Source organism: Cyclopterus lumpus, chromosome 15 (assembly GCF_009769545.1).
Source record: "Cyclopterus lumpus isolate fCycLum1 chromosome 15, fCycLum1.pri, whole genome shotgun sequence".
In the NCBI taxonomy this organism is placed as follows: Eukaryota; Metazoa; Chordata; class Actinopteri; order Perciformes; family Cyclopteridae; genus Cyclopterus; species Cyclopterus lumpus.
The window spans coordinates 18352051-18366163 of record NC_046980.1 but is presented as its reverse complement, the minus strand read 5'-3'; the positions used below and the strand labels follow the sequence as shown (position 1 = coordinate 18366163).

Genomic DNA, 14113 nt, shown 5'->3' with positions numbered 1-14113 from the left:
AGACTCTGTCCCATCATTTCATGGGGGCATGGCTAATCAAAAACAGATTAGACCGGCGAAACAAAAAAAAGGAATAAGATGCCCAGAAGTGGCTCCGTAATAGTCACTTTGAATTAGAATTAGTGGAAAACCAACCACAGAGAGTAGCGGTGCCTCTGTGAGGTTAACGCCTGGAGGCTAAAAACAAACCTTCTCCTCAATTAACCTCAGACATTTTAGTGTGATGAGGAAATCAACAACAAGGTACTGGGTGAATATGATTGTTATAAAGACTATGAAGGTCTGGTAACATAAACCAAAGAGAGGAGCTGCACTAGGGGGCCGGGAAAGCTTCTCCGGCCAACATTCATTCTATTCTTTCCCTGCATGGCTCATTAACAATCTCTCTTGTACCATTTCCTATATTGTCCACAGACTGGACATTCCATTACCTCACCAGACAGGCTGTGATGTAAATCACCTGCGGTTTAGTGACAGTGCTTTGAATTTGGAGGGAGGCCGTCAGTACCAGGACAGGACGCTGTAGCACATGTTTGGTGAAACCCTGAAAGGAGAGAGAGAGATAAACAGACCAAATAAAGTGATTTTCCTTTCACGGTTGCTCCGCTCTCTGACTTAAAAATAGCCTTGGCAGGATAAAATCTCGTGACTGAAGTAAAGGAAGTGATGCAAAGTGACTGCTCAAGTGAAGACTTGAAGACAGTTCCTCATTGTTTCCTTTGGACACCACCCAAAACACACAGAGGAGCAGTCGGAAGAGAAATGTCGAAATGAATGTTCAATGAGGGATAGTTGCCACACTACATACCAGAGGGAATATATACCCCCACCCCCTTCTATGACTCAAACACACAAAGTGTAACTGTTATGATTCATGTGATAACACAATCTCCATCAAAATGAGCCAGTTACCGTTGAAGGTGAATAAAGACGCAGTAGGAACACAACAGAGTAGATTAGATCATCAGCCACTGATAACCGTGTCCACATGGAGGCCTTCTGGAATGAGACTTGTTTACTAAAAGTATTAAGAGATTAAAGTTCATAATGTGTAAGCCTTTTGGACCAAGTTTTATACACATCTGGGGTCAGTTTACAATGTAAACTCGGGCCTCATTGGCCATCCACTGAAAGCCAAACAGAACTATGAAGCGCCCATGTATCTGCAGTAAAGAGGTCAGAGGTCATAACACACCGCTTTAGGTGAATGAACGGCCGATAACTGTATGGCGTCAAAGCAATAGCTCACCACTTAATGCTTTGATGGTGAACCTGAAAAGCACAACTGTAATTGAGGGTGGGCTTTAACAGGTAACGGCAAGTCTTTTTTAATATGGGCTCTTGAATGTCTAAACAAGTCGCAAAAAATAATGTTTTCTTTAGCCCCGCTAGCTTGCATGGCTCTCGGGGTACACAGTCATTAGCCTGCCAACATTAGGATTTAGCACAGCATTTAGACTCTATCTACAGATTATCAACGTACAAATTGTAAACATATAATTATTTGTATCTTTGGTACTTTTTATTCTGCAGTACCACCGCTTCTCTTTTGTCTATCTCGGAAAGTATGTATTCATCTTTTGTTTAGACGACGCCTCAAGGCCTCTGTCGCGCTGATAAGGAGAGAGCAGGAGGAGGAAGATTGTCACAGGAGAAGGAAGGGGATGGGAAAACAAAAGGGAAAAGGAAGAGCAGCAGCTGCAGAATCCATTTGCATCATTTGATGGAGCAAACAGGAAGTCTTGGCAGTTCGCAAAGAGGTGAGATAAGTTGCTTGCCTACAGAGATGATGGAATGAAGGTGGAATTAAAAGGTCACCGCACCACGACTGGGCTATTTACTTGTAGATGGTGATGACTGGCCATGATACATTGTCTGTAAATACACCTGTCTACCAGTGATTCGGTTGAGATTATAAAATTGCTGCTCTTTATTCGTCACTTGGAGAGACCATAATAAATTCCACAGATGATTGTATTCCCACAATGTGTGTCGCCAAGACACACTGACCCTGTCATCGGGTGCGATGGCAGTGATCACTCCGCACAGCTTTGTCGGAGGACGGTGGGGTGTTGAGCCAGGAGACACAAACACACAGGTTAGACACAAACCCCAGCAGTGGAAACAACAGGCCCTGAATGTATAGACACACAGCAGCATGGAGGCGCAGAATGGTTCCTGTGTCAACTAAAGTTACATTTGGGTGGGTTTTAAGTTGTATTTGAGCAACTGGGTGCTGACCTCGCTCCACACAAAGGGCATACCGCTGAGCAGCAGGTGCAGATTTGCATCTGATTTAGTTGTGATTTGCTTGTTGACAGGGTTTGTGTGGTTAAGAGAGCAGTGTAAGCAAGAAATGTGTACTGAAAGATGTTTTAAAATGTTGTTATTAATTCTTTTAATCCTCTTCAGCCACATTTAGCATTTCTTCCAAACAGTGCATGCATGCATGCATGACTTCATGCTGGTTTGCACCTGAAATCACAGCAGCTTGCGTGCCCCGTGCCTGTCATTGTGTATGGGAGGTCGCCACAGGAGTGGCAGCTGCTGCACTTTGAAACAGTCGCCACACCAGTTTCAGTGAGAGAGGTCAGAAAAATGCTACAAGGAGAGCAGGTGCAAAAGAAAAATGAGGCCTTTATTGACCTGTGAGACACACAACCAGTGCTGACCCCACCCCGACTCTAGGTGATTAAAAACACTGTTTACAGTTTCAGCCTTTCAAAGAGCAATGAACAGCAACCATTCGTTATGTTTTGCAGTGTTGCCTTGCAGCAATTTTTTAGGCAACTCAATTCTTTCCAGTTCTATTGTATTATATCCTGCGGCACATCGTACTGCACCAGCACACGTCCTGCATTAAATCAGGGACCCATGTCTCAGGATAGACATCATATCCTCCCCCAATACATCTCAGATGCAAAGAAAGCACAATGGCTGACGTTTTCCCTCGGCCCAAAGAGGAGGGGCAGCTTACACGAGAACATGAACGACGCACACATCTGGATCTAATGGTCGTATAGTTTGTGCAGGAAGATGTGCTTGACATCATGGGGACGTCACTCCTGTCTTTGAGGGTGAGCCCCGTGGAGAGGCTGCACAGAGCCGAATGAGCAGATCAATGGATGCAGCGACATGTACAAAGTCACTGACATGGATTTATTTTTTTAATTACATGCCACTTGTTTGTCTGCTCCGACCTGAGTTACTTTCATACTCGGGTGACATTTCAGGTTGTGCTCTTGGCTTTCATGGCCTGTGTTTATCCAACTATTTATACGACTCACATATGCAGCACAAAAAGCTACTGAACTACTAAACCGTGCCAGGTTAGCTGTCACGCCTGCCTGGTATAGACTTATACTTTTGTATAAAATGTAGTATAGATTACAGAAACAAGACAGTTCCTACCATATGTGTACTGAAAGATGCAGCCCTGAAATATGGTAGGGTGCAGCCCTGAAATATGGTAGGATCCATATAGGTCAGAAGTTTGATGTTACTGCGAGAGTAACACCCTGTATTTCAAACCATATACATACCTATATAACCTATATAAATATATACATATATATATTCTTTTCGGTTTTATTCTATATTCTTAAATATAGAAACTGAACCAAGATATGTTGTTCACCACCTGCCCTCAGTTTGCCCTATGTTTTCTCCATACAGGTATTTGTGTGTTCAGGTTGGACTGCATTGAGACGATCTCACTGGTCCTGACATGCAAACAGCACCACTCCCCGGACAGCCTACTCACAGCATTTCATTCAATTGAGGTCATCCGCCCTGAGGCCAACGTTTAGCAGCCTAGCAACATAGTTTAGGCAGCTACTATAAGGGTCACAGAGGCGAAGAAGAGCTTAGATTTGTTTTCATGAAAAGAAAAAACCTCCTTATAAAGTCTCTCAGAAAACATTTGTATTTTTGCACCACCACAGTTCTGCTGATTCCCGCAGAAAGGTGGCTCTGCAAGGAATGCAGACAAAGCAGCCCCACAATGTGCACAGTCGAACATTGAAGATTACAGTGACCCCTTATGTGCCGAGGAAGGTCATGCAAAAACAATGAACTGTTGAACTGTTAAACATATCTGGAGTTTTTCATGTTTTGCAACTTAAACTGCCATTTAAGAAAATATCATTTTATATTCATTTTTTTCTACTCATACTTTAGATAATAAGATTTACCATAATCGGATGAGGTATGTTACCTGCATTATACGAGAGCGCCAGCTGCGGCACTACGGGCATGTGGCATGATTCCCTGAGGTTGACCCGGCCCACAGGAATCTCTCTTTGAGAGACCCTGTTGGGTGGAGGAGACCTAGGGGTCGCCCATGTGCCTCGTCAGGTTGATCGTTACTTCGGTGGGATGGGGCTGGGATGAGTGTCCGCCTGGAGGATGGCCATACGGAGACCCCGGGAGTACTGTCGGAAGATGGACGCAGCAACGCGCTGCCTTGGCGCATGCCCCCATACCTGACCTGACCATAATGGGTTAAATGTTCTGGTGGGCGAGAATCCACTTTACCTACAACAGATTAGGTGAGAATGTTGTACATACTGTAAAGATTAGTGTATAGATTAGTGGACCTGGAATTTAGACTTTTCATTGCGTATATACTAAAATCTTCAGTATTTCACAATTGAAAGATAAAGTTAAACATTGCTAAGTATTGTTGATCTGTAGTGGATTTTTACCCTTGACCTTTATAGACCAAGCAAAAGATACCTTCCCCAGGGAGACAATTTACTTTAATTGATTACTTTACATTATGGCCTAAGTAGCCACTTTAAAGCGGTACATTCCAGAGCTGGACGTGCTAGAGACCCACCACATATCTGTGTATCAGTGTATCATCAGTAGCCTCCAAAGAGATCAAAAAGGGATGAACTTCAATGGTGAAATAAGATTCCATTCCATTATCCAAATCTCTTATCTTATTTGGGGTCGCGGGGTGCTGGAGCCACTCCCAGCTGACATTGGGCGAAGGCTGTGTTCACCCTGGACAGGTCGTCAGCAGGTCTCCATTAATTATACCACATTATAATGGAAAGCTCCACCTTGAACAGAGGTTATGTAAGTTTAAGTATCTTGTGCTGATAATGCAGGACTTTTACTGTGCGGTATTAATGGTTTTACTATAATAGTTCATAGTTCAACTTGAGGATGTTTTGGAGTACTTCTTTTACCACTGCTAATACCAGCATTCACAGTTGGACAAAAGCGGGAAAAATAAAGCGAACAGCGTTTGCCTAGGGCCCCAAATTACTAAATCTGGTCCTGAAAAAATACACCCAGCTCGGGGTTACTCACACTCAGAAACATTGGTGAAATACACTAAGCAGAGACTAATAAGCATTAAGAGTTATTAGTCGCTTGCTTTGACATACCAACCACGGTTATAAAGTAGAGTAGGATTTAATCAGTGGCGGTATTAGCCAGCTCTAAAGTTATAAGTTAGAGGGGCAAAAACGTTCACAATGTGACATTTGCGTTGACTCACAAAAACATTGGTTGTAACGTTATCCAGCATTCATTTAACATTAGCACGCTATAAAATAAATACATATTATACGTGGCTGTGCACATTGCAAATCACTCCATGGGGTCGCCCACTAAGTACAAAGTAGATCAGAGGAGCGGTTCTTGAGATACACAGACAAACAGAGATTCCTTGGTATATACGGTATCATAGATTTGGGTAATATTACTTTGAAATGTAGTCAGTTACTGCAAACAAATTGCATGACAATTTTTGTTGTTTGTGTCTGTTTCTTTTTTCTAAGTTTTAGTTTGTGCGGTTTTTTTTAACAAAAGGCCACTTGGAGGATTTGCTCTTGAAACACAAGAGTAGCACCTACTAAAAATGTCCTACTTCTATTTTCAATGTAAATAAAAAGCAAATACTGTACAATCAGCATAAAAATGACCCTTACGTGGCGCTGTGTATATTTCGACGCTCAAATGTTTCATAACTTTTACCAGAGAAGAAGACTTTGAACGAATGACGGCCACTCTATCCCCGCGCAGTGTCGTCAAAGATTGTGTATAATTGAGAAGATGAATCACTTGATTATCAGAAAAGTGTAGCTGAAACAATATTGTTTTATCAACAGCCACACATTACATACAATGTTAGTGTCGGCTTTTGTTTTGTTTCGGTGAAGTGATTACATCCATCTCTTTTTTTGACACGTTATTATGAAAGCACGGTACCTTTCACTGTACTCTGACATTATGAGGGAGAGTGAGAATTCGTCTTTTTTTTAATCTCGTCTTTGATCCTATCCGTGCTCGGTTTCTTGTACACGTTGTGATGCTACATTAAATCCTAAATATATCCCCTTTGTATCCGTATTTAACTTTGTTTCACCGCTATTCTCTGCTGTTAAACTACTCCGAATCTTAGCCAGTAGCACTGTAAACATGGCAGGAGTTATCCGGAGGCTTGACGAGACTGTTGTCAACCGGATAGCTGCAGGAGAGGTTATCCAGCGTCCTGCCAACGCCGTCAAGGAACTGATTGAAAACTGGTAACTGACACAGTTGGGTTTAATAACGTTATTAACGTGTTTAATAGCGTGTTAGGTATTTGACTAGGGGGCTTAAATAACCCGCAGTGGGACCAATACAAGGTGACAATATGGCAGGAGACACTGTTGTTTAGCTGCATCACGTGTGTGGCAAAGCCGAACGTCAACACCGGTAACGTACAGTGTGCGGTAACGTCGTAGCAACAGCCACGTGACTATACGAACTGATACTTCAAATCGAAATGCAGCATGGTGGTCTAACAGCAAACTTGCGTTGTATGTTGCAGCTTGGATGCCAAGTCCACCAACATCCAGGTGACGGTAAAAGACGGCGGGCTGAAGCTCCTCCAGATTCAGGACAACGGCACAGGCATCAGGGTGGGTGCTCCGGGAGGTCGGGGTTGTAAAAGTGTCCTTCAGATTGAAACTGATATAACTATTAGAAAGGGCCCTGGGCAGAAGATGTTTAGCATCCAGTCTAATGGGCAGTCTGGTCCTCTCTGCCCCCCAATTGAGATGACTGTTTTGTTTTGCCACGGCTAAGAGTCACTGCGCCGTAATGTTCTCTGATCAAGCCGTCTGTTCCATTTCTGAGGCAGAGAGAAGACATGGACATTGTTTGCGAGAGGTTCACCACCAGCAAACTCCAGACCTTTGAGGACCTCTCAGCGATCGCAACCTATGGATTCAGAGGCGAGGTAGAGCTCTGGAGCAGCAGCAGACTTCGGGTTATTACATGTTGACATTACATTTTGGTTGGAGTACGTGACATTTGTTCTCTGTTCTCTGTCTCAGGCCCTTGCCAGTGTGAGCCACATTGCTCATGTGACCATAACGACTAAAACAGCCGATGCCAAGTGCGCCTACAGGTATGCCAACATTTGTAAATCGTGCATTACATGCACATAGTGGATAGAAGGTAACCAGGGCGGCGGGGCTCTTGTGATTCTCTGCAGAGCCGGCTACAGCGACGGCAAACCAAAAGGCCCACCCAAACCTTGTGCCGGCAACCAGGGAACACAGATTCTTGTGAGTTGTGGAGCGTGTCAACTTTTACCAAATTAAGTTAATGGAAGACCCACAACGGTTTGCTCTCCCTGTATGCAGGTGGAGGACCTCTTCTATAATGTGACCACCAGGAGGAAAGCTTTAAAGAGCCCCAGTGATGAGTACTCCAGGATTGTAGAGGTGGTCAGCAGGTCTGTCATCTTGGCTTCACTACTTGCGTCTTGTGACCCCTTTTTAATGAATGTCATTGTGTTAGGGTAACTCGCAATTTCCCATTATTTTTGAAGGTACGCTATACACAATTCCGGGAAAAGTTTTTCTGTCAAAAAGGTGAGACGTGCTTTCTTATTTGTTCATTTTTTCAATGTTTCCTGAGGGTAGACCGTTGACCACGATTGTCTCCACAAAAATAATCTCTGTATTGTAGATTAGGCTGCGAAGAATTAGTCTTTGCCTCAAAAGGAGAAACTTATTCATGGCCTTCTTTTTTACCAGCAAGGAGAGACTGTGGCAGATGTGAGGACTCTACCCAACGCATCTGTGGTCGATAATATCCGAGGAGTTTTTGGAAATGCAGTCAGCAGGTATTAATCGACAAAGAGAGAGACAAAATAAGCTTTGATGCTCTCTGCCGTTATGTGACCTCTTATCGCCCTGTGGTGTGTTCCCAGGGAGCTGATCCAAGTTGGCTGTGAAGATCAGAAGCTCGCCTACAAGATGAATGGATACATCTCGAACGCAAACTACTCGGTCAAGAAATGCATCCTGGTGCTCTTCATCAACCGTGCGTATGGTGTGGCTCACTGGAGCAGATGATTCAACCTTATTAGTGCTCCGTGAAATGAAGGTTGTGATCTGTGATTGTCTCAGATCGTCTGGTGGAGTCGAGCGCTGTGAAGAAAGCAATCGAGACGGTTTACGCCGCATACCTCCCCAAGAACATGCACCCTTTTCTATACCTCAGGTAACTTAACGTGCGTTTTGTCTGTTCTTCTATTCAATTCAATTCAGTTTATTTTGTATAGACCAATATCACAAATTACAAATTTGCCTCAGAGGGCTTTACAAACTGTACACATACGACATCCCTGTCCCAGGACCTCACATCGGATCAGGAAAAACTCCCCAAAAATAACCTTTCACAGGGAAAAAAGGGAAGAAACCTTCAGGAGAGCAACAGAGGAGGATCCCTCTCCCCGGATGGACAGATGCAATAGATGTCATGTGTACAGAATGAACAGCATTTACAAAGTTATATAAACACATTACATGAATATGACAATGTATGAATGGAACTCCAATCCATGAAACAGAAGGAGGTAGAGAGGAGGGGGGGCGGGGCGCATCAGCAGGGCCAACGCGGGAGGCCGGCTCATCAGGCATCAGACACAGCCAGGTCCAATGGACCCTATGAGACGTGAAGTCACAACGACTCCGGGGAAGAAGCAGAGTTAATAAGATGCAATGGAGAGATGTAAATTCATCCATAAGGAGAGAGAGAAGAGGAGATAGGTGCTCAGTGTATCCTAAAACATCCCCCAGCAGCCTATACGCCTATAGCAGCATATCAAGGGGCTCGACCAGGGCAAACCTGATTCAGCCCTAACTATAAGCACTATTAAAGAGGAAAGTCTTAAGTCTAGTCTTAAATGAGGTGACTGTGTCTGCCTCCCGGACTGAAAGTGGAAGCTGGTTCCATAAAAGAGGAGCTTGATAACTGAAGGCTCTTGCTCCCATCCTACTTTTTAGGACTCTAGGAACCACAAGTAGCCCCGCATTTAGTGAGCGCAGCTCTCTAGTGGGGCAATATGGTACTACAAGCTCCTTAAGATATGATGGTGCATCACCAATCAAGACTTTGTAGGTGAGGAGAAGAATTTTAAATGTGATTCTTGATTTTACAGGGAGCCAGTGCAGAGCAGCTAATACAGGAGTAATGTGATCTCTTTTCTTAGTTTTTGTGAGTACACGAGCTGCAGCATTCTGGATCAACTGGAGGGATTTAAGAGACTTATTAGAGCAGCCTGATAATAAGGAGTTGCAGTAATCTAGTCTGGAAGTAACAAACGCGTGAACCAGCTTTTCTGCATCTTTTTGGGACAAGATGTGCCTGATTTTTGAAATGTTACGTAGATGAAAAAATGCAGTCCTTGAGATTTGCTTAACGTGGGAGTTAAAGGACAAGTCTCGGTCAAAGATAACGCCGAGATTCTTTACAGTAGTGTTGGATGCCAGGGCAATGCCATCTACAGAAACCACATCACCAGATAATTGATCTCTGAGGTGTTCAGGGCTGAGTAAAATAACTTCAGTTTTGTCTGAGTTTAACATCAGGAAGTTGCAGGTCATCCATGTTTTTATGTCTTTAAGACATTCTTGAATTTTAGCGAGCTGGTTGGTCTCCTCTGGTTTGATCGATAGATATAATTGAGTATCGTCTGCATAGCAAGGAAAGTTTATGCAGTGTTTCCTGATAATGTTGCCCAAAGGAAGCATATATAAGGTAAATAAAATTGGTCCAAGCACAGAACCTTGTGGAACTCCGTGATTAACGTTGGTGGTCATTGAGGCTTCATCGTTTACAAATACAAATTGAGATCGATCTGATAAATAGGATTTAAACCAACTTAGTGCGGTACCTGAAATGCCAATCGACTGATCCAGTCTCTGTAATAGGATGTCATGATCAATGGTGTCGAACGCAGCACTAAGGTCTAATAATACCAGTACGGAGATGAGTCCTTTATCTGATGCAATTAGGAGGTCATTTGTAATTTTCACCAGTGCTGTCTCTGTGCTGTGGTGTTTTCTAAATCCTGACTGAAACTCCTCAAATAAACTATTCTGATGTAGAAAGTCGCACAACTGATTTGCGACTACTTTCTCAAGGATCTACAATGCATTCTATTACTAGTCTTAATTCCACTGCCACTGCTTTCTAATCGCCAGTTTGGAGATCGCTCCGCAGAACGTCGACGTCAACGTCCATCCCACGAAACATGAGGTGCATTTCTTGCACGAAGACAGCGTCATCGAGAGCGTCCAGAAGCACATCGAGAGCAAACTCCTCGGCTCCAACTCCTCACGCACGTACTTCACTCAGGTATGCTCATGACCGGAACACCATCTCTGTAGATATGCCGGTGTCGTCACCGTAGTCCTAGATCTGACCTCTGTCTTTTGTTATGATAAAATATTTGCTGTCACTTTTCCACTGTGTTGTTTTTTTTGTGCAGACGTTGCTGCCGGGGCTGTCAGTCGCCGGCGGCAGCGAGGTCAAGACCCCCAGCGCTGCGGCAGAGTCCAGCGATCGGATCTACGCACATCAGATGGTGAGGACCGATTGTCGCGCGCAGAAGCTGGACGCCTTCCTCCAGCCGAAAGAGAAGCCTCCGCCTGACCCAGAACCAGCCGGTCCCAGCAGCAGGGTGGCCGTGCCCGAAGCCGCCTGGCCTGCCACCAAAGAGATGGAGGCGGATGATGCGGACATGCTCAGGGCCTTTGCCGAGCAGGAAGCGGAGGGGTCAAAGGGCAACGAAGACGATGCTAACAGCGCTCAGAGGTGAAAAGAAAGAGAAAAGAATCATGTTAGTGCTACGCTGGGTTTACCAATATTGGGTGTGTTCAGCGGAGGATTAAAGTCTAAAGTCTGTATAGCATCATGATTAATCCGGATCGGGGCCGGACACGTCTTGATGTGTGATTAATCCTGGATCGTCAGCAAATCTGAACATTGACCGGCGGCAGATGAGTTGAGCAAGACGGCAGGAAGCAGGCAATAGTAAAGGTGTGTCATCACTCATGAGTGACGTCATCTTCCTCCGGGCCGATCGTTTTTACCTGTTGCTGACATTATAGTAGCCAGTGGCTGTTTTTACAGCTCCACCAATATGTATTTTTTTTTTTGTTACAACGATGAAACCTCACAAAAGTATCATCACCCTGCAAAGCTTTCTTTTAGCCTCTTTTAGCTTATTGTTTTAGTCAAGGCAAATCAAATTAGTCTTTTAATCCCACTACTGTCAATAATCCAGTTTTTCTATAAAAAGGTTTTGATGAATCCAGTGAACACCAACTGTTGAGGTGAAGAACAGCCTGAGAGACAGATACTTCTCTCAGCAAAGAATGGGGGTCCATTTTGGAGTAATATTCATCAGAAGGCCAAATGAGTGCTAATGTCGCCTATCACTAGAGGATGTGTGATTTTGTAATTCTTCGGCGAGTTCTACATAGTCTATCTATGGCAAGTTTATAGTCAACATATGGTGGATTTTCTCTGCCCCCATGTGGCTGAAAAAAGTCATTCAGCTGAAGCTTTGTCGAGTACTTGCTTCTATTATGGCAGGGCAGAAACATGTCTTTGTGTGTGTTTGAGCCAGGAAGCGACCCAGGAAAGAGCAGCAGCAGCCAGAGGAAGTAGACGAGGACCTGACGGCTGCAACCATGCCCAAGAGACGAGTCATAAAACTGAGCAGCATTAAAGAGCTCAGAGCTGAGACCACGGAGAACACACACAGAGGTAAACAAAACGTTAATGAATTTAAATTTGCAAACAAATCCCCCCGTCTTTCCTTTTCACAACTCTATATTTTCCCTGTGATTTTACTTTCTTCTCCAGGCCACAACTCCTCTCCATAACTGCTTTTATGCAACTTCTCGTTATTTTATATTCATCGCCTAATCTAGTATGTGAATTGTTTTGCTCCAGGGCTTCAAGAAATGCTGCAGAACCACTCGTTTGTGGGCTGCGTGAACCCTCAGTGGACCCTGATCCAGCATCACACCAAGCTGTACCTGCTCAACACCACCAAGCTCAGGTCAGAGCCACAGGAAACACGCACACTGCCCTCATGTTGTTTCAGCTCACCGCTCACCGCTTTGTTTCTGCTGCAGCCAGGAGCTCTTCCACCAAATACTCATCTATGACTTTGGAAACTTCGGTGTCCTAAGACTGTCTGTGAGTTAAGTCGAGATTGTGAAATGGTTTGTGTGCACGCTGCGTGGATTTTGAATTACATTCTTTTTTTACGGTTGATCATGTTTATTTAGACCCCGGCTCCACTTTATGACCTCGCCATGTTGGCCCTGGACTCTGAGGAGAGCGGCTGGACAGAAGAGGATGGTCCCAAAGAAGGCCTGGCTCAGTACATAGTGGACTTCCTGAAGAAGAAAACCGAAATGCTGGAGGACTATTTCTCCGTGGAGATAGACCAGGTCAGTTGCTCAGTAGATTTTTACTGCCAAAACAGTTGTTTTTACACATGCTGTAAACCTGAGCTTTGTGCATTGTAGGAAGGAAATCTAACCGGGCTGCCGTTGCTGCTCGACAAGTACACGCCGCTCATGGTGGGCCTCCCCATGTTCATCTTGCGCCTGGCCACTGAGGTGACCCTCTCGTAGTCCTCTCCTCACTAATCACAACATTCTGGGAACACGGAGCGTATCTGAAGGCTTCTGCTTGCTGCCGTTTTGCAGGTGAACTGGGACAACGAAAAGGAGTGCTTCAGAGGCTTGAGCAAGGAGTGCGGCATGTTCTACTCCATCAGGAAGCAGTACATCTTAGAGGCCGAGCTGGGAGAGGAGCAGGTGAGAAGGAACACGATGCTAGGGCGAGATGTAGTTTCACTTCCTTTTACCGTATATCGTTCATGACAGAGCTGAACTGACCGGTGAGATGTTCTGCGATTCTCGTTTCAGGATGCCGAGGTAAACTCGTGGCGTTGGCAAGTCGAGCACATCCTTTTCAAAGCCTTCCGGACCCTCTTGAGTCCTCCGAAGACCTTCAGTGAGGATGGCACCGTGCTGCAGATCGCCAACTTACCGGATCTCTACAAAGTATTCGAGAGGTGCTAAATCCCATCAGCAAACCAACCAACTCCACTCTTTTTTTTATACTCTATTTGTTCTGTAAATAAATACTTTGTATGAGACGAGGCTTCAGGCGTTTTGTCTTTGAGTGAAAAACAACATTACATGGTGCCACAGGAAATCCCTGTTCTGGAAACTTACTTAAATGTGCCGAGGCTACACATGCGCTTTCTAAAAGGAAGAATTGGAACATGCTGCCAGGAAAATTAGAATTGGGTCCCATTACGAAACCCCAAATGTGCCAGCACACTTGTTTGACTTTTATTCCAGCTACGTGTTCCTCGTCAGTCTAAAACATGTGTCCAGTTTAGAGGAACACGAGCTCTTTGTAAATTAACGTGGCCATTAAGGTTTCCAAATACCTTACGGACAATTACAAGTTTGAAAGACCTAAAAGCATGGAAAATGGAAAGCAGGAAACCAGCTAATTTATTTCCATGACTTATGCTATAGTAATAACGGTGTGTCTCTTTATTCTAGTCACATGGTCTAAACTAAAACCAGAGTAAAAAAGAAAGTGACCACCTAATGAAACAGCCGGCTCCATCTTTTCCTCGGCTGATTCCAAGCTGCAACAAAACAAGTTACGACTCATTCACAATCGCACAGTATGCATCTCAGAAACCAAGGATACGTATGAATAACACTGAAAAAAAAGGAAAAGGAAAAACTGCATCATAAAAAATAAGTTTCAG

The 14113-nt window shown here is 44.3% G+C and overlaps 1 protein-coding gene across 1 annotated transcript; it reads left to right on the top strand.

Annotated features, from left to right (window-relative positions):
- The first annotated feature begins 6155 nt into the window (after positions 1–6155).
- On the top strand, positions 6156–13486 carry mlh1 (mutL homolog 1, colon cancer, nonpolyposis type 2 (E. coli)). The gene is made up of 19 exons (XM_034551218.1): positions 6156–6542; positions 6830–6920; positions 7142–7240; positions 7338–7411; positions 7499–7571; positions 7650–7741; positions 7838–7880; positions 8046–8134; positions 8222–8334; positions 8421–8514; positions 10500–10653; positions 10787–11112; positions 11930–12069; positions 12259–12367; positions 12444–12507; positions 12600–12764; positions 12843–12935; positions 13026–13136; positions 13248–13486. The coding sequence occupies exons 1-19, from the start codon at positions 6436–6438 to the stop codon at positions 13401–13403; spliced, it is 2193 nt and encodes a 730-aa protein (XP_034407109.1). The 5' UTR covers positions 6156–6435; the 3' UTR covers positions 13404–13486.
- Positions 13487–14113: the final 627 nt, after the last annotated feature.